This window comes from Procambarus clarkii, chromosome 11 (assembly GCF_040958095.1).
Source record: "Procambarus clarkii isolate CNS0578487 chromosome 11, FALCON_Pclarkii_2.0, whole genome shotgun sequence".
Lineage (NCBI taxonomy): Eukaryota > Metazoa > Arthropoda > Malacostraca > Decapoda > Cambaridae > Procambarus > Procambarus clarkii.
The window spans coordinates 31,274,356-31,295,864 of NC_091160.1; the positions used below are offsets into that span (position 1 = coordinate 31,274,356).

General features: G+C 39.9%; 1 protein-coding gene across 1 annotated transcript in view; it reads right to left on the reverse strand.

Annotated features, from left to right (window-relative positions):
* Positions 1-5,132: 5,132 nt before the first annotated feature.
* sotv (exostosin glycosyltransferase sotv) overlaps positions 5,133-21,509 on the reverse strand; it is a 47,358-nt gene continuing 30,981 nt past the window's right edge. The window contains exons 12-14 of the mRNA XM_069322456.1: positions 19,836-19,940; positions 17,258-17,425; positions 5,133-13,291 (exon numbers count right to left, since the gene is read on the reverse strand). Of these exons, the coding sequence (XP_069178557.1) occupies positions 13,073-13,291; positions 17,258-17,425; positions 19,836-19,940 (492 nt within the window). The 3' untranslated portion in view covers positions 5,133-13,072. The remainder of the gene's footprint in view (positions 13,292-17,257; positions 17,426-19,835; positions 19,941-21,509) is intronic.

The following is a 21,509-nucleotide window of genomic DNA, read 5'->3' on the forward strand; positions in this document are numbered from 1 at the left end:
AGTGGAATGCTGAGTTCAGGTGCACATTCTCTCAGAACCCATGGTGAAACTCCATCTGGACCAACTGCTTAGTTCTTACTTAGCTCCTTGAGCATTTTTTCCACTTCATCTCTAGACACCTCTATGTCCTCTATGTTGTTCTCTGGAATTCTTATTGTGTCTGGTTCTGAATATTTCATTTTGTACAAACACACTTAGGAACTTTTCGTTTAATGTTTCACACATTTCCTTCTCATTTTCTGTGGATCTATTTCCCATTTTCAACCTCTGAATATTATCCTTTACCGGCAATTTGTTATTTATAAATTTATAGAATGGACCTGGTTCTGTTTTACATTTGTCCGCAATCCCTTTTTCAAAATTTCTTTCTGCCTCTCTCCTCACTGCCGTGTACTTGATTTTCGCATCTTTGTATCGCTGGTATGTTTGGGGGTTTGGCCTCTTCCTATATTGATTCCATTTTTGTGTCTCTTCGTCTCTGACCCTCTCGCAATTTCTGTCGAACCAATCCCGTTTCCTAGTTCTGTATCTTTGCTCTGGTATAATTTTTTTTTGTGCCTTTATCATATCTTAAACTTGACATATATCTCATTTACTTCATGTCCTTACAGAAAGTCTTTCCAGTCAAATTCCTTAAATAAATATCTGAGTTTCCCATAATGACCTCTCCTAAAAACAGGCTTTACAACTGCTTGAACCTCATTTTCTTTCAGATTATAACGTATTGCATACTTTATTCCCAAAAAGACATGGTCACTTTTACCCAAGGGAGGGAGGTACTGAATGCCAAATATCTCTTCCTCTTTCCTAGTAAATATCAAATCCAACATGAAGGGAACATCCCCTTCCCTCATCCTTGTAGCTTGTTTAACGTGTTGAAACATGAATGCTTCCAGGATGAGGTTTACGAATCTATAAGCCCAAAAATCCTCTGTTCTAGCTTCATATGCCTCCCAGCCTATGGATTTCAAGTTGAAGTCGCCAACTACCAACAGTCGTGATCTATCTTTATCAGTTCTCGCTATAATCTCTCTCATTATTGTTAAAAGACCCTCTGTTCTAGCTTCATATGCCTCCCAGCCTATGGATTTCAAGTTGAAGTCGCCAACTACCAACAGTCGTAATCCATCTTTATCAGTTCTCGCTATAATCTCTCTCATTATTGTTAAAAGACCCTCTCGTTTATTATCCAGCTCCTCCATTGACCATGTGTTGCATGGCGGTGGACTATATGCATTTATGATCGTTAGTTTATCATCCTGATTGCAGATCTCTAGTGCTATTATGTCAACTTCTCGTGGATTGACAATCATTATTTCATTTACCTTTAGGTGTTCTTTCAACAGCACAGCAACGCCACCGCCTTTCCTAATTTTTCTGTCCCGTCTCCAGACTGTGTAGCCCCTTGGGAATATGACCTCATTTAAAATATCATCTTGAAGTTTTGTCTCCATGAGTGCAGCAATGTCTGGTGTCTGCAGCTGTATTACATCACTTAACTCCAGTATCTTTGATCTCACTCCATCCTTGTTGGTGTATGCATTTTCAGGAACATGTTCCCCCTCTCCTTATTCTTCACTAGCCCTTCTTCTAGTGATTTTGTTGGTTTGCCTTTTTATACCATTTTACTGGTTTGCATACCCCCTATCACTTTGTAGAAAAAAAATTGATTTCTTCTTCTGTGTGAAATTATTCTTGATTTTTGTGTGGTGATGCAATGCTGTGTGAACGCACCAGAACAGCTTAGTGGTCCATTACAATACACAAAACTTAGGTACAGTGCTCCCTCGATTCGGCAAACTATTTGGGACCAACCCTGATTCGTTAGAGTGAGGGATTCGTTGCAACAGGTGACGCCTTCAGAAGTCATTTCAGTAATGCACTTTTTAGTAATATATATAACAAGAACAATTCATTATTATATACTACTATTTAACTGTAAAGCAATGAATCAGTATACACTTCAGAAAAGGCATACTGTATACAGTATTCTCATCGAATCCTCTTGAATTACCATTTGTAATTATAAATACCTCGTGTGTGACTTGGTCATGATGGGTGCCACCAACTGTAAACAAACATTGCCATCCCCACCACTCTCAATATCCACCTGGGTGAGGGATGGATAGTGGAAGTGAGGTGGAGGTCGAGTTAGTGAGGTGAAGATAGAAGCAGGGATGGAGGCAGTGAAGGAGAAATAGGAGCAGTGAGGGGGAGAAGGAAGTGAGGGAGGGATAGAGGCAATGAGGGATAAAGGCAGTGAGGGTTTGGGCGTCATTAGTGTAATGACTGTGTCTTGTCACAGTCATTACACTTGCCAAAAGCCACTATCTATCAAGCAGTCCCCATGGTGAAGTGGTAACACACTCGCCTGATGTTTCAGGAGCGCATTGACCTGGGTTCATATCCTGGTCATGGAGGATTTACTTGCCGTCAATCCTTTACTGTAGCCCCTGTTCACTCAGCAGTTTGTCTAGCCTGACTGTCTGTCTAGACTGACAATATCTAGCCTCACTGTCTAGCCGAGAGTAGCTAGCCTAACTGTCTACACCCAGTTCGTCTAGTCTGAATGGGTCTGTCTAATTACCCAAAGCTACTCAAAGCTTCCTAACAAGCTACCCAAATCTTCCTAATGTTACGTTAGTAATGAATAAATATATCATATTTATTCATTATAATGTGGGTGCTGAATGTAAAACATGGAAAACATATTTACTCTGAAAAGTATCATTTCATAACGAAATTAAACGAAAATAAGCTGCTGGTGATGCCAAAGCAAGTCGACAGTCCAAGTAACAATGTTGTGGAGCGACTTATCCAAGACACATTGTTGCTTGGAGTGTTTGCTGGCATATCAGCCTTCTGTACCTACCTAACTTAACCAACCTACCCAAACAAAACCTAACTTATCCAAACCTAACCTAATATAACCTGTAGGCAGCAATATATCTTGGATAAGTCACTACACAACATTGTCGCTTGGATCATTGACTTCCTATGGCGACCTCCATTACGGTACACAATGAAGGTCGCTGTATTATGGAACCTACATGCCACTTAGTTTCGTCTAATTTTGTTATAAACTTATATTATTTCAGAGTAAAAATATGTTTTTTCATGTTCTACCTTCAGTACCAATGTTACAGTGAGTAAATATGATATATTTCTTCATTACTTACATAATATCAAGAAGCTTTGGGTAGCTTTAGGTAATTAAATGGACTGGCCTGAGTCTGTCTAAACTGACAGACAATGTCTAGTCTGACAGTATGTAGCCTGATAGTATTTATATGGGACAACTTTTCCACCAGTCTGTGACTTCTGTCCCTGTATCCAAAGCAAATCCACACATCCCCAGTTTCAGTGAATCAGGGTTCGTCGAATCGGGTGAGTAAATCTGGCCTGAAAAGTGTGCATCCTAACTGGAGATTTGCTGAACCGAGAGTCCACTGTAGTTGTATATAACATGTGTATATATTGTAATAACAGCAAAAGTGTGTTTTAATGTTCAAAGAATATAATATTTTTAAAACATATTAGTGACACAAATCTATTTGTACTGATACTTCAGTGATACAAATATTATTATTGACAGACAGACAACATTGCACTTGAAAACTATAGTAAATAAAATCTAAAACACAGTACTAAAAAATATATAATACAGTATATTGAATGTGTGCTGTAAGATATTAGTGCAAAATAAATGTCAGGTTAGATTGAACTCTGATAACTATTTATAAGATTATTACACTGACCAGAAATGCTTAGTGGTTCATGATGGTGCATAAAAATGTAGAATTTATATACAGTACAGTACATATATAGTGTGTATACACACTATATAACAGCGAAAGCACTTTTTTATTGTTCTAAGAATATAATAATCGTGTTACTAAAATGTGCACCACATTTTTATTATAGCTATGTTCCACACATTATTATACTGTATACTATTGAATTATATAACTGCAAACATCCGAGAAAAAACAGACATTAAAATATACAAGTAGAAACATCGTCACGGTAACTCCCGCTCTGGAGCAGATTGTGGTGGGCCAACTGCTCCTTCAACACCCGTAAATTGCCAGACTTCCTCGCTTCATCATGGCCAAAGTATGTTACACATGCTCCCCCCTCCATGATCAAGGAATCCATTTTAACTACTAAAAGAAAGAATGTTGAATTAATTTTCTTTCTGACACCCGCAGGGTTGTTAGGGCAGGCAGCTCGAGGGTTAAAGAATCATGGACCAAAGGGAAGCCATAAACCAAGGGAAAGAGAGGTGAGAACTCTGGCAAAAGACCAAGAGATCAGATGGTGCAAGACCCGGCTGGAGGGAAGCAATTCATGAGACTGCTTCCAAAATGGCACCGAGGTAGTATCAATAATGAACAAGTGGTCGAGACTCTGCCAGTGCCACATGATATGCAGCGATAGTATTAGGTATGAGATATCAATTGAGAAATGACCATGAGGAAAACGAGAGGACTAACAGATGGGAGAATGACGACAAAGGGACAAGAAGTGGCAGAATGACTGTGAATCTACTTCATACTGCTGCCAGTATAGGATATAGGTGGGGACACTACATGTTTGCCATATAGATGGCAATAGAAGTTTGAACCAGCTAGATACATCACCAAACTAACTTCTGAAAGAAGTGGAGAATGAAAGAGAGCCCAGGTTTGGACACCATACAAACAACGTCTGAACCAAGGCTGAGCTGGCTACCAGGAAACCAAAACCACCACCTACTCCAAGGCCTTGAAAAAGAAAAAAGAGGTAAAGAAACCACGACCATGGTCTAGCTAGAAGGAATCCTCCACGAGGGCCTCACAATTGGACAATGGAGCCATGTAAACAGGAAGGCACCAATTCCAAGCCAATACAAAAAGATCCACGTCAGGGAACCTAAAAGTCTCGCAAAGTCATCAGAAAAAGGTGGCATCGATGGACCACACCTTGGAGATAGGAAGGCATCACTGTATGGTCATGGTATAGGATACAGTAGTGCATCCTATGCCACTGTATCCTAGTGATTTCTTTATAAATGTCCATACAGTATTTGAAGATATCACTGTATCCTACACCATGACCATACAGTGTATGAAGGGGTTCAAAGAATAACATGTAGTATAAAGCTTTATTTTAATTAATACATGTAAAAACATTACAGCCGAGTATTTTTTGTATTTGTGTAGCTTCTGACATTTTAAAAATGGTAGTTAGCAAAAGACTGCATCACATTTATGTAGATTCAACTTTAAAATCTGTAAACTTGCAGTAAATTATGTCATTCAAAATTTTTATTTTGGCCCTAAAACTAACCTTTTGGTATACCTTCTAGGCAAATCCATGATTTGAAGATCAGGAAATGAATAGTAAAATATCGTCAGAATATTGGCAAGTAAAAGTTAAGGAAGGCATATGAAGCTTGTTTGTCAACAATTTTCCTGACCACCACAGGGTTGTTAGGGAATAACTATCATAATTATAACTAGCATAGTTAAACATAATAACTGGCATAACAACATATTAGTGTGAGTGTGAGAGAGAGAGAGAGAGAGAGAGACAGAGAGACAGATAGAGAGATAGATAGATATTGATTGATTGATTGATTATGGTTTGTGATCCATATTCCTACTATGGGTCAAGGGCTTCTCTCTCAAGTTTACAAATAGATTTCTAGTCATTGCTGGCATTTGTGATTTTTTTCCAATGTACATAGTGGCATGTTTATAGTGCTACAAACACATGCTAATTTTTTTTTAGAGAAGAGTATAAATTATAAACCCTGAATTAAGATACTAATTTCAATAAAAATATTCACATATGGCTCACTTACCTTTACTCAACATTTAATTGGATTTGTTGATTTTTTTTTTCAAAGCCAGCAAACCCAACCAAGTGTTAAAGTTATCGTACTGCACACTTCGCAAGACATTCCTCAGTGACAACTGTCATCAGCAGCATAGGCTGATTGATCACTACAATGTTGGTCCTTCTCATATGCAAGTTATATCTACAGATCACCCCTTAAGGTGCAGTACTATACAACACTTTTTCTCTTCACAGAATTATTATTAAAGATTAGGTTACAAGTTCTACTGTTCGTAAATCTACTGATGTGAAGAGCAAAGATGCTTCACACAAAATAAATATATCGAGTTCATACGAGAGACTCCATATGAAAAGAATATTGCAGGGAAATATACATAAAAGACCATTTCTCCTGAAACACTCGGTGTTATAGTACTGATATATGTAATATCAAACTTATCATATACAGTAGATATAAAAATAGCTTATTTATTTTTAACATTAAATAAAATTTATGGCACATCACTATCTGGATTTACATGATGTCACAGCTATGACTTTTAGTCGAACAACATTCACGTAACACTATATATATACAACTCTATTCAGAAAATGTTTACCATAACATTCTAAGAGTTATGTCAACAGATTCTTGTGTAAAATTGGTTTTAATTAATTTTAAATCTTGAAATTAATCGCAATACTTTAACTAACCTTGTGGTTACCTTGCAATGATTTTGGGGCTCAACGTCCCCGCGGCCCGGTCCTCGACCAGGCCTCCTTAGACTAAAAGCCAAAATCACCACCAATCCACTAGTGAAATATGAATATCCACCATGTCTACACTCTGTGCTGTCGCAAGCCTTCCTTAGGAGAACCTGCAAAATGATCCTAATTTCTGACTTAAAATAAAACATGACAAAAAAAAATCCATATACTGTACTGATCATTCAATTTATAACTACACAAAGACCCATGTACAAATTTCTTTCTCTTGCACTGTCTATTTGATTACATCCTCTAATGTTGGAATATGTAGAAAGGCCTTAGCCTTAGTCAGCTGTGGCAACCCTGTTGTGGCGGGCCAAATACTGTGCATGAACTCACTTCTGCCACAGATGGTTCCTATGTTACACTCACTTGATGGGCTGCTCCCCCTTTTCTATATGATTATCACCCTTTTTAATACCATATATGCAAGAAATGTATGGTACTGGAACTGGCATATCAAACCATATGGAAACCAGTGTCACAGCTACCACTACAGTCCTCAACAGTTACACAGTTACAACTATGACAGTCAACAACCAGTACAGGTGAGGACAAATTTAATATGCGGCCACATAACTGAACTCCCTGATAAACCTCCCAATCAAAATACATCAGTGTAACTTCATTTGTCTTTGCCAACATACAAAGACTAAAAACTAAGGCAAAATCCAAAATACCATCAATAAAGGGCCTACTCACAGAGGCAAATGCAGTATTTGGAGCTTCCACAGAAACCCATTTGAGGAAATATATGAACAGTGAGATTTGGATACCAGAATATAGTTTATATAGATGCAAGACAGTAAATAGGTCACATGGAGGAGTAGGTCTATATATATTAGAGGGGATCTTGTATGCTCAAAGCTTCTAAACTCTACAAGTAATTATCAGAAGAAGGTACCAAGCCGGGAAGGCTATGTAACACCAACATTGTCGCAAGATATTCAAAAGGCGCTAAATATCACTGAGGATGCCAATTCGGGAACAAAAGCTCTAAGACAAGTGATATTGAAAGTATCGGATTCACAAAGATTCTATCGAGGGCCATATGACCACAAGCAATATTTTGGAAGCAAGACAAGAACATCCCAAACATCAGAACATTCTACAAGGAGGTGCATGATTAAGAGAGACACAGCTGTTCAGAAAATAAAGAGCAGGGTGACAGTCCATGAAGTGCCCATGAGTAAAGCGCACCTAGCCAATATGTAACCAGCGTATGTGGCCAATATGTAACTTAGTCAGAGCCATTTCCCATAGCCAATTATGGAGGTAGGAGGAAGGCCAAGGGGAAGAGGCTACCATTAAGAGCATACAGTTTGTTACCTATAGCAAAATACCAATGACCCTGCCAATGGTATTGTATCGATAAATGAATAACTGGTTAGAAATCTGAATAAGGAAGACCTTTCTTGGAAATAGGACAAGTTGGGATAGTCTCCTTAGTGGCAGCATCTGCCCTCATTTAAGGTAATACCAATATGGCTGGAGAACCTAACAAAACCGAAACTGTCTTAAATCTGCTAAAGATAAGAAATGGCCAATATTGAATTGGATTTTGACTACTTCAGAGTCGAAATGAAATGAAGCTGAAATATTTCGGCTAATGGCTGAAACGTGTGAACCATTTCATTTCCTACCAACACCAGATCTGCCATGTCAGAACCATGAAGATGGAGGACAGGTGATGTGTGTGAAAACAAATTTAACAGCATCTTATGGAGCTTCTTCTAAATGAGGGAGAAGGGATGTCAACCATAAGGGTGGAGACATATTATCTCCAATTTCCCTGTTTAGCTGTATGGATGGCCCTATGGGCCAATGCACTCCTATCTTGCGATTACCTTGCGATGATTTCGGGGCTTAGTGTCCCCGTGGCCTGGTTCAAGACCAGGCCTCCTTGGTCTTCCACTTGCCTTCCAAAACAAAATAAAAGAATCAGGAGTTTGTCAGTGTCAGTATTGTTTTCAGGTTTCACATTTGCAGCCTGAGCACAGCCCAAATTTCACCAGGGAATGCACTTAACACTTTCACTCATGGCACAAGCGAGCGCCAGACCACCCCAAGGTGCGCCGGGCATTCCACAGGAGTGCGCGGTTTTTTTAATCTTGGTTTTCACTCTTTTCAATTTTGTCACATCAATTCTCATTCTAGGTCTTTCATTTTGGTATCAATGTTATCTTGAGATGATTTCGGGGCTTAGTGTTCCCGCGGCCCGGTCCTCGACCAGGCCTCCTCTTTGTTACACGCCCCCTAGGAAGCAGCCTGTAGCAGCTGTCTAACTCCCAGGTACCTATTTACTGCTAGGTAAACAGGGGCATCAGGGTGAAAGAAACTTATTGCCCATTTGTCTCTGCCTCCACTGGGGATCGAACCCGGAACCTCAGGACTACGAATTCGAAGCGCTATCCACCCAGCTGTCAGGCGCCCAAGTGTCCCCATGTGTTCGCAATAAAATTCCCTACAGGAGTATATGCATATAAAGTCCAAACGTGTGGTGTACCACCCGCAGCAAACAGAGAAAGTGACATCGCGTTAGCCATGAGCGCTCAAGAGCAATAAAATATGTATACTCTTTTCAACTTTGTTACCTCAGTTCTCATCTTAGGTCTTTCATTTTGGTATCAATGTGTTGGCAATCGAATTCCCTACAGGAGTATATGCATATAAAGCATATAAATTGCGGCATACCACCCACAGTAAATGGAGAAAGTGACAGCTTGTTAGCTGTGAGCGCTCAAGTGCAATGAAATGTGTACGGTATACTCTTTTCAACTTTGTTACCTCAATTCTTGTTCTAAGTCTTTCATTATGGTATCAATGTGTTCGCAATAAAATTTCTTACATGAGTATATGCATATAAAGTCCAAAACTGCGGCATGCCCTTCCCAAAGCCAAGTTGAAAGCTGGCCAAATTTTTTAATTTTTGACGCCATACTGCGTCACTACTGAATGTTCGTCTATTAAATTTTTTATGCCATACTGGGTCATTAATGAGCGAAAGTGTTAAAGCACACTGCAGGAGGCATAGTGAGGAAGAAAGAGGAGGGCAGCATCCAATAAAGTGTCATAAAAAATGTAAGGGGAGCTCAAGAAAGAGGCAGATCAGATAAACAAATCCACAAGGGCAATGATGAGGGATCGAACCTATGCACGGGATGTTCCCAGACGCGCCATAGTCAACTGTACCACCACATGGCCAAAACTGCTCTTGTGGATTTGTTCATTTGATATATCATGCTAGTGTGATTTCTGCTTGTACAGATCAGATATGTTGGAAAGAGGAGTGTAGAGGGTGAAAAGATTCTGGTCCACCATTAAATCCACAGAGTCAACTAAGTGCTTATGAATGTGCACATCATCAGTGTGAGAATGTTCATCATGACAGATTAAAATACTTAGGCCATGTAGCAAGGCTAAACAAATACTGGAATGCTGCAGAAGGTATCACAAAGCAAATGCATGTGAGTGTGGTGACAGCACTGGAAACCCCCGTGAAGGAGGGAGATAAACAGCACAATTATCACAATGGAAGATGGTGCCACACCAGGGAACACGGTAGTCACTGCTGTGGAGCTTGGAGCTCAACTCAGCCACAGAAGTGGAAGGATAATGGAGAAAGTTAGTCGGGGTAGTTAGAGATGAAGCCTGGTCTGGGCTCAATGTAGCCGGGACTACGAAACCCGTCCTTGCATCATGGTCTGACTCTGGGGGTCCTGGTTACCTGCCCCATGAGTCTAAGGAGAAATAAGGTCGGAAATTAACACAATAAGTAACAGATAAAGACATCACTGTCCAGCACCCCACCCACCACGGAGCCCACATGGGAGGCACAACTGTAACCAGAACCATGTAAGTAGGTCACCATTACGGGACCAAACTGCATCCGAGGGACAAATAGGGGTACAATCCCTATAATGCCCACTTGACCCTATGTCTAGGCAGGGCTAACCAGACTAGCCGATTGGTTCATGTCAGCCACATTGAACCTTCTGTTTTACCCGACAGAACTGTACTATATTTGTCAAAAAAAGGCACCAAGCCAGGGAGAGTATGTAGCACCGGCCATTTTACCCATCCTCTCGCTAAAGCAGTGTGTTGCCACCCCTCTCTCTCCAGGGGTCACAACTAATGGGTAGGCTTAACTCCCACGTGAAGGAACACAAGGGCATGAACAGGACTCCATACACAGCTAACATATGGGAACAGATGTTGCTTGTACACTGCCACAGCAGGCAGGAGTAGGGAACAGGAGCTACCCCTCCTACCTGCATTGAGGGTAGAACTCATATACCACACCAGTGTGTATGTGGGTAGTGTGTGAAACTCTGATTTGATGTTGGCTGGATACCTCGGGAACCCTGGAGGATTCCGTTGAATTCCAGGTTACTTTACCTTTGTTGCATATTGTAGTCCAGTGGTTTAAAGTGTGTGCTTGGGAGTATACAGTGTGCAGGTTCAAATCTTCCTCGTGGCTCCTACCGATTTTCTCACCAACATTTTTACTTCCACAACAGACTTTTCCAACATACACAATCTTCTCTTTCAACTTCTCTGTGGAACACTACTTGCCATGAACATCATTGTGCATTTAGTCTTCTTGCAGAAACTCAAGAGCTTCATTGAGCCTTTGCTTATTTTCCAGTACAGTGTAACTTATTTACTCCTTTTTATTCAAATAGTGGTATTTGTATCTCCCCTCATATTAGTTTGATGTGACTTGCCTTTCCAAACTTCAGTGCTGTCTGCTAATATTTTCATAATCACTGAGTTTATCTAGAGTGGCTATTGTTCTGCTTTTTCTTACTTTAAATCTCACTCTTTTCATTCTTAATGAGTTGGAACAGCATTTTCATCTAATTAAACATGTTCCAGAATAATTTGCATACAATAATGCCTTACAATTTAACTGTGTTCCTTTATGTTGGCATTCTAACAGCATTTCTTGCATCATGCTTAAAAGCATTCTCTTGTTTAGTCACTCATTAACACACATACTTACACAAGAGGTATGGTTCTGTTTGGTGCTCACTGTACTTGGAGAAGAAAAAAATCCAAGTTATACCACTTTGTTGTCCACTAAGATAAGATACACCAAATCCATAAATATGGGTTATGAATGGTCAGGCAGATCATCACTATGGCATTGGAGCATCAGGGACCCTTTAAAACATCCAGGCTACCACCACTGATTGGCAACCCCCAAACTCACAACAAGGTTCTCCTTAACCGAGTTCCATGTCAGTTTGGCAGGTGTGAACCAGATTTCAGTTAAAGTTACTTGTCTCATGATCTGCAGAAATTTCATTCATCCTTACCATGAGTACCACTCTTGAATCAAAGAAAGCTTCCCTATAACTAGAAGATTGATGAATTCAGAAGAAAAGCTAATCGCCTCAAGAGTACCCTTCACACCACACATTGTATGTCGAGTCATTATCTTCCCGATTTGATCCTCTAACTGTACTTCCTTTGGTCTTCCTCTTGGGAACTTGAGAGTTGTGCATCCATTCTTTATAGTTGGCATTCAAATACTTGCATGGCTGCAACATCTTGGAGATTCTGCATTTCTGTTGCCAAGTCCACCACCTCAAGTGGCTTTCACAGGAACAGGAAGCTAGTGGTTTGTGAGGAGGTTCCACCATTGGCCCTGGAAAAATTCCTCAGGAATAATTGGGGACCTTAAATATGCCAATGGCTTTCTATCCATGTTGAGACCACAAGGTGGACATCAGATGAATGCAGATACATTATACATTATTATTTCTGGTACTTTGATCTCACTTCTTTCTAGATTCCAAGGAGTACACGATGATGTATAGTAGCATAATTTGTTTATCATTCATCATTACCAGTACTCTCATCAAAGCACTAACATATTCTTTATCATGGACTGTAACACAGTTTCTTGTTTTAAATATTATAAACTAATATTAACCTACGCTATCCTCCCTACTCTCTGCACCTTGTGTGCACAACACACACAAATGGTCGAGACATTTATTGGATTTAGCATGCTACAGAACAATAAAGTACAAATGCAGCATCAGGCAAAGTTTCTGCATTTGTACTTCATTAAAAATGCCGATCCAAAAGCTATGGATCTGCATTGTTAAATGGTGAATGGCAGTGTTGAATATCCAATGATGAATGGAATAAGAAAGATACCACAAGTCAACAATTATTTCTTTTGGTGAGCCAAAGTCTCTCTCATAACAATAAAAATAATTCTACGAGTAATTGAGGGCCTGAGTTAGAGACAATAACCAGTTCACTCAATATGCTGGTTCAATTTTTGTGCCATTCATGAGGCAATTCCATTGTGGTAAATTCATTACAATTTGCTTGAGACAGTTTTAAATAATGCTGTTTTCATATATGCTTTTTTGTATACATTCATAACTGTACATTAAATAAAAACGACAAATGAGATCCAGTGAATCCTTTACCTTCAGTGATACCTTACAAAACTGATAATTTACAAACTTCCCATGTTGTCATACAGCTTCAGCTTTTCAGGGAAGTTGTCCATGAAGAGGACAGGATCGGCTCTGAACTCGACAGTCTTGAGGGGCATAGTGCCAAACACTTGTGTGAAATGACTGACACACTGAGAACGCTCCACCATGTGAGCCTCATTTGCAGACAGGTCTCCACTGGTACACTCACCACACTTAAACTTCTTTCTTGGTGTAACCTATGGAATAATAAAAGTCAAATTAAACAAATGAAAGAAATGATGTAAAGTTGAACAATAATGTCATTTGGTGTTTCCCCAAGGCAAGAACCGCCAGGTCCCAGACCAGGGTCGGGATTCATCAAGCAGTTACACAAGTACAGTACTTACGAACCACTACATCTTTCCTCAATCTTTGGCAGCTATGTTTACATTAATTAAACAGGACAATGATCAAAACTTCCCAGTCAACTGTTATTATTGTTATAATCAGCCTCCTGGTGCTTCGGAGCTCATAAACTGTTTAAAATATGCGAACAAAGATGCCAAAGACTGGGAAAAGACATACAGGTTCACAAGTACTGTAGTTGCATAACTGCTTGGCGAATCTGGGTCCTGGTATGCTTAGTGAAGAGAGGCTGACAATATGCACTACCACAACATGTATCTTTTGAAATTGTACCTGCTGGGTCACTATATGACTACCAGAAAGCAAATTTCAAATAACTGAAGTGCCTTCAAATGCTAATTGGGAATTCAGAAACCACACATTAGTGTTCTTGCAAATGCATGTCACGTCTGTTACTCCTGATCAACCACTGGTCAGAAGCACATATAAACCCAGGGTTCCCTGACAAACCACCTCACAACCTGACAAATTCCCTTGCCAGCATTGTTGGGAAGGCAAAACACCATAATGTTTATTCTTAGAGACCGGTATTCCATTGTGTAGATGATATTAGTAAATGCCTGGGTCACTCTTGACCCAGGCAGGATATATCTCTTGACCAAGAGATATATCTCTATGACAACTAAGAGGTATATCTCTATGATAACCCCTTGGAACCCTTTAGGTTCCAAGGGGTTGTCATAGCCAGGGGGTGGTAATGGGGGACGAGCTCCCATGACCTATAAAATGCTCCTATACGGCACGCGTCTCCAATAGCCTCTGACAACCAAGTCCAACTCCTGGCCTGCACAGGTGGCTTAGTCTTTAAGTCCAGCGGAACTGCTTTTACCGACAGGAGAAGGGGCGAGGGCGTGCCTCTGGCGCCTTAAAACCAGCTGCTCCGGGTAGATGGGACTCGATAGCCTGGGAAGGCAGCCCATCTAGGGGAAGGAAAACCCTGATTTTAAACCTCTTCTGCCTTGCGGCCATACCCCTTTTTTGGGAAAGGTTTCAGGAGTCAACCTCGAGGAAAAATCCGGAGTTGGAGCACCTAAGGCAGTTCGTTGTTGACGTCAACCTTGTTCTGGCAGCTCCTGCGACGTTGTTGGAACCATGTGTATTGGCATTTGCCTTTCTATTGGATAATTTCAACAACGTGGAGAGGAGGGACCTGCTGCATGGGTAAAAGCTTCTCCTCCATATCTACCTACCCAGGCTTTGCAACTCCATAGTCTTCCGAGACTGTAGGATGCCTACTACTACTACTATATCTCTTGACTTACTGCACTATCAAAGTTAACTTCTCTAATTTGGTTTGCTTCCTGGATTTGTAACTGCATATATTCTTCTCCCAAGTCTAACTCAGTACAGGTACAGTACTTGGTTCCATGGACATTGGTACTTGTACTACTGCACAAACAGGCCATTTTATTACCATTTGTCAGTAGGGGCATGCATCATTCTCTTTACCTTCAGTTATGCCTTGGCAAAACATACGTAATTGTATTAATTTTTTCCTTGTGGTCACCACGACAAAATCACAAATATTAGAACATTAAAATGCAGATAATACAGTACAGTAATAATAATTACCATTGTCAGAAAAGAAATCTACATATATTTATACTGTAGGCTTGTATCGAAGCCATTCCCCATCACCTCCCCTCCCAAGGTTAAATTACTGATATTTTCCACGATGCAACCCCACAATCGATGCCTAACTCCCAGGTACTCACATTTATTGTTAGGTGAACAGAGGCATTTGATGAAAGGAAATGTGCCAAACCATTTCTGTTTTCAAACCAAACGATTTCCAGGAACCCCAATCATGAGTTGAGAATGAAGCCAACTGTACTATGGGACCTTTTGTATACATAGACTGCAAAGACTGATTTATATCTATATTTTGCAAAAGGGAGCATTCTCCTACACTGTGACTATGCACTGCACATGTGCAGAATTAGCTACTGCACTGGCAGGAGTTTCAATTTTTTTACCTTCAAACTAACAAAGTTTCAACTGTTCACTGCCAGTTAACAATTTCACATATGCCTTACAAAAAGGAACCCTTCCTTACAGCCTTTATACCTGTGTCCATGGGTGCTTGTTTGTATCTATACCTGTACTCACCTAGTTGTGCTTGCTTGCATTTATACCTGTATTTACCATTTGTGCCTACAGAATCGAGCTTTAATCGAGTAAATAAAAGCAAAAACAGTATGGTGGGAGGAAAATGTGGGCTAGTGAGGTGTTGTTGAGGGAGGAGTGGCAGTGAGTGGCTGACTGGAGAGTGGCGGCCACTCTGTTGCTTTTTGACTCACAATACCAACTTAGTGGTTCGTTATGGTGAACAAAACATGCAGATACTTATGAATAACCTGTGTAGTGTAATAACAGCAAAAATATTTGTTTATTGTTTTATGAACATAATAATTGAATCACTAATATGCACACCATATTTTTGAGTATAGCAATGATTAACCTCTTTTATTACATAAATATATCACACTACACACTACTGAATAATATTACTGCAAAAAACTCTGAAAAAATCATTCAGAGATATTGAAATAATTAGATAATAATATCTTTGTGGCAACTCTCGCCTGTCAGCTTGGGGTGACGCTCACCGCCTCTGACGACTGCTGTCAACGCCCACATTTTGCCAGACTTCCTCGTCCTATTGTGCCCAAAATATGTCTCCTACGATTTATTTTTTTATTTTTCCCGAGCTCAGGGAACACAAATTAACATTTCTAAAAGACGAAATAATTTTTTAGAATTTTTTTTTTCTTGCGCACAGGAGTGTAAATCTCCTCAGGACCCTTTAGCAGCCTAAGTGTTAATCTATGACTGCTTGTTCATGAAGCTTGCAGGTTTCAAAAATTCATCCTTGTCTAGTAGGTCAGTTCCTGTTACTCTTTTCCATGTAGTGATCATATTGTCTGTTTTTTTCCTTCTATCTTGGAGCCGATGTCATACTGTCTTATTGTTCTTCCATAAAATGCAGTATGTGTGTGAACATAATCCACAATAAGCTAATGCTTAAGTGCATTTATTTTGTATTAACAGGAGTTTGATTTTTTTACCATAATATTGCAGGGTATTGTGGTATAAGAAGAGGTGGCAGTAGAGACCCAGTAAATAAGGACAAGTGTGAATGCACAATGCATTGTGAATGCTGCTCTGCTCCAAGCTCCGTCTCAACGTCTACGACACTGCTGTATCCAAGACTACTAAATAAATATGAAACTCACTAAACACTGTGTATCTAATCTACCCAACAACATAACATAAACGTACGTTACATTGGTAACGCACAATGCACAATGGCAGTGACTTGTAAATACTCTGAGAATTTGGTAAGCTTACTGAGGCAATGTAGGTGTGATGTAGCTAATAGAAGCGACAGAGAGGTGACAAACAGACAATGAGAATCTAGTTCTTGGTTGGGGAGTGTTGCGTACATGGAAGTCATGATAGTGACACGCACTTCAGACAGTGGGAGGTCAGAAGAATCATTGGTCATGCTTTTGGTTGTCATGGGGGAAATTTTGGCCCAAATTTTAACTTCACAATGTCATTCTTATGCTTGCCAATCTTGCACAATCTGGTAATATGTGCTTTTGGTGTTATATTAACCCCAGGTTTCTTATACCTTTTATACCTTTACTATCACTTCTGGTCTCCTTTTGCCCTTACTAAATCTTCTTAGTTTATATTATTGTGTGCATAAGTGCTTGCTTATAGAATATATTGTGCATGCAACTGTTTATTTGCATATTATGTCCATGTATTATACAACTCAAGAAGCTTACCTTAATGGGGGCCTTTCCTGTCAAATTTGCCACTAGGAAATTCATGGCAATATCTTCACAGTTCATATTGGTATCCACCCAATCCTTGATGTTACCTGGGAGCTGAGTGGTGTACACATATGACCAGTACTTATGGTAGAATGCTACACCTGTTAGCACCATGGAAACCTGCAACATGTACATTACAGTCAGTACAGATATACATACATGCAGAACTAGTGTTATAACAAAGCATGAATGACAGACAGCAACTGCTCAAAATAATAAAATACAATTGGGATGCCACTCCTCTTGTGTATCTGCGTGTGTGTGTGTGTATAAACTGAAAGTGCATGTCCAAGTCGTCAAGTGGCTATTCTACACTGCTGACTGAGGTAGGTGGAACAAGTCCACCATGCCTTACGCGAGAACGTTCACTTGTTAACACAAGTTGAGCCGCTCAATCATTATTACCACTGTCAAAATGCCTCGTGTTACATTACCTTGGCCAATTGATCCCTAAGTGACAATCATGTTGCCATTTAACTTATTATGAATACAGATATATATCTCTACTGCTTGTGATCTCTTGTTATTCATCTGGTAAACTCTTTAGGCTTAGAAAGCCTAAAGCAACTAATTTACCACTCCATGTAAGTAGTCCAATTTTCCTCTACCAATTACACTTACAAATCTAAATCTAATATTATTTATCAAGTGCTCCCAGCCCATCTTAAGCTGTAACATCAATGCATCTTACTGGAGACCTTAACACTTTCGCTGCCTGATGCCGCATATTCCGTCACAGAACCAAAATACGGAGTATGCGGGATGATGCAAATAGGCATCAATAATTTAAAAATTTGTAGAAGTTCAATTTATTGTCCGAATACTATGGGACTCGTTTTAAAATGTGCGCCAACTTCTGCCCATTCTCTCTATACCCCCACGTGGCATCCTGACCCTGCCATGTGGGCGCCCATCCACGCTGGAGGCTCACCGTTCTCGTGACCTTGCTCGTGGCGGCCTTGGCCTTCCCTCGAGTCGAAAAGTTCCCCATTCTGGTTATTTATCAAGAACACTTATCAAGAACAAAGCCAATCCATGACAAAAGCAGTGAAAGAAACATGTATGAGGGAAAATTTATTGAGTTTTTGTCGAAAGTAAAGAAAACCAAGACATATACATATTCTTATATGCAAATATCCCTTTACATCATTCTATTGCGAACAATTTGATGCCAAATTGAACAACGTAGCACAAAAATTAAGGTCAGACAGCTATAAAGGGTACAAAATATTTGTGTGGTAATGAGCTCTCGGCCTACCTTGCAGTGCACATCGGGTCTAAAGTATAGGAACATGACACTTTTGTCCTTATATGCACATATTCCTTCAGAGAATTCTATTGCGAACAATTTGATACCAAATTGAACAACATAGCACAAAAATTGAGGTCAGAAAGCTAAAAGGAGAATAAACATTTGTGGGTGGTGGTGAGTTAGCGCACCTGCTCGGCTGACCTTGAGGTGTGTGGCGGGTCGCCCGCTGGGGCAACGAAAATGTTAATATAAATTTTCACCACTGATAAAACAGCAATTATTATTCACTACAATGAAACTGCCAATTTCCTCTTAAATACTAAAGACCTTAATTCTTGAGCTATTATGATGATGAAATTTAAGCCCTGAGCCAAGGGCTGCAATTCCTGAGTTATTAAGAACAATACCCATGTCAGCTTTTAACATCATGCTCATACAAAATCCAACGCAACACACCATCCCATGTAATATATTAAATCATGGGAATGTGTGCACATTTTGAAGTCTTGGGTTCTCTGTACATACAGACACTGAATACTGATGCGTATGTATGTGGGCAAGGAAATACTAAATTAGATTTATGTGCAAGCAAAATTATTTTGACCCGCTTGTAGCATCAGGTAATACACATTGGCTAAAAATGAGGTTCATCCTTATCGCAAACTGTCTGCTCAAAGGAGAACAATGGATAGGGGGAGAATTCTATGAATGATAGACAAGAAATGAGCTACAATGTTTTAATTTGTTAAACTCAAGAACATGTGATTCAGTTAAATACTGAAGAATTAAAACTGTATACAACACTGACAAAAATCCACCTTTCAGCAGTGTCAAAACTGGTAGCTAGTAATGATGGCACTGACAACTTCACACTATGTATCTTTTTTCCCCATGAACAGATATTTCAGCATCTTCCTACGATTCCTGCATATTAGTGGCTTAATTTGTATGTGTAACTCCTGCCCCTATAATTGTCCCTTCCTCTTATGTTCTTTGTGTACACATTCTTTCAAATAAAAACTATGAAGTTGACCAGACCACACACTAGAAGGTGAAGGGACGACGACGTTTAGGTCCATCCTGGACCATTCTCAACTCGATTTGAGAATGGTCCAGGACGGACCTAAATGTCGTCGTCCCTTCACCTTCTAGTGTGTGGTCTGGCCAACTTACTTTAGCCACGTTATTGTGACTCATCGCCTGCAAAAACTATGAATAAACCATATCCATCAGAAAAAACATCCATCAATATAGAAACAACATTCCTGGTTTACATACCTCATTTGTCCACTCCGAGTCATACTTCCAGCTGTGAGTATCGTTGTTCCACAGAACATTGCGAGGAGGAAATCCAACAATACGGTCTGGAAACTCTCGCCAAACCTATGGAGGGAGAATGTAAGTTTATACTGAGGTCAGCCATATACATCAACTTATAATGCAAACATAGTGGCAATTCATTACTTATAATTCCACATCTACCTTTTATATCAGACAATGACAATATTTTCCATTCAAAAGATGCAAATTTAATTACAAACATTTGCAATGCCAAACAATTGCCAAAATATTCCCACATAATGTGATAAAATCTGCCACCAACAGGCTATATGGAACAGTTACAAAAGTAACCTTCCTTTTACCATTATGGTTCAATGCTGAAAGTTTCTTAAACCTGATACACAAGAGACATTCTCCAGATACAGCATGGCAAGGACAAAAAATAAATAGGGCAATGAGCTGCTTCCAGATGTAGCAGCTAGGGACCTCCCTGGACAGTGCTCACATGCCAGACTAATGTTCACTTTTGCCCCACCTACATCATGCAGTACTCATCAACTGGCCTTGGCAAGTAGTTGAGGATGGGAGACAGTGAAGAGTTATATCAATTCACCACCAGAGCAACTGCTTGCTATAAGACAAAAGAACAGAAACAAGCCACTCAACACCCTCTAGAAAATTATAAATAGTTCACTAGTACACCCAATTATCATTTTGTTATGTTGTGTTTAGTGAACTACAACCACTGGATGGTATCACTAACTATAAATTGCAGATGTCACAATGACAAGAGTGGGAACAGGAGCTATGAAGTGGCTGCTTAGAAAGGAATGTTTCGTATTACTTGATGCCCTATTCTGAGCAAAGCCCCCTTGACTGCTTCCAAAGCCAACTCCACATAAAGAAAATAGTATATTGGCAAAACAGACAATAATAAGAGAACATATCAGAATCAGAGTCAGAACCATACAGGTTGTTCACGGGGCATGACGTGAACTAGAGTCAAAGACCCAGGCACTGAACCGGCAGCAGGGTCACCATGATGAAAGGCAGCCCAAGGCTACAAAGCAGCACAGACTGCAGCAAAATGGGAGAAGCATCCAGCTAATGTTCAGTTTGACCTTCAGAAATCCTGTCTGGATTTCAGAGCAGAACACTTGGCATAACAACAGTGAGGATTGTGAATCTCCTGAGATGATACATGTACTGTATGTACAGTATGTTGGTGGGTGTGAAGCCGACTCGGCTTCACAACTCACTGCAGTAGCTGCCAGAAGCAAACTTTAGTATGTGGAGATATACTGCATGGGCTCAAAAAGAAGAGCATCAGAGTGTGAAGCACAAGAAGTCCACAAATAATAATATAATGCAACCATCAGAAACATAATATGGTGAAACAAGGAGCCAAGAACCACACCTGTATAACAACAGAGTTCCAACAAAATTCAGATATCTTATTTTTAGACATAAGTGTAGGTGGTGGGTGCAAGCAGATGATGCAATTGCCACATCCAAACATCAAGGTATCAGGACATTGCTACAAAGAATGGAAATCCTCATCCCAAAGTGCCTAACTTGAAGAAGATGAGAGATCAAGGCCTAAGCCCAGAATCAAAGGCCCTGACCAACAGGAGGAAACCATGTTAGGCAGAATGCAGAGCCAGAAGCACT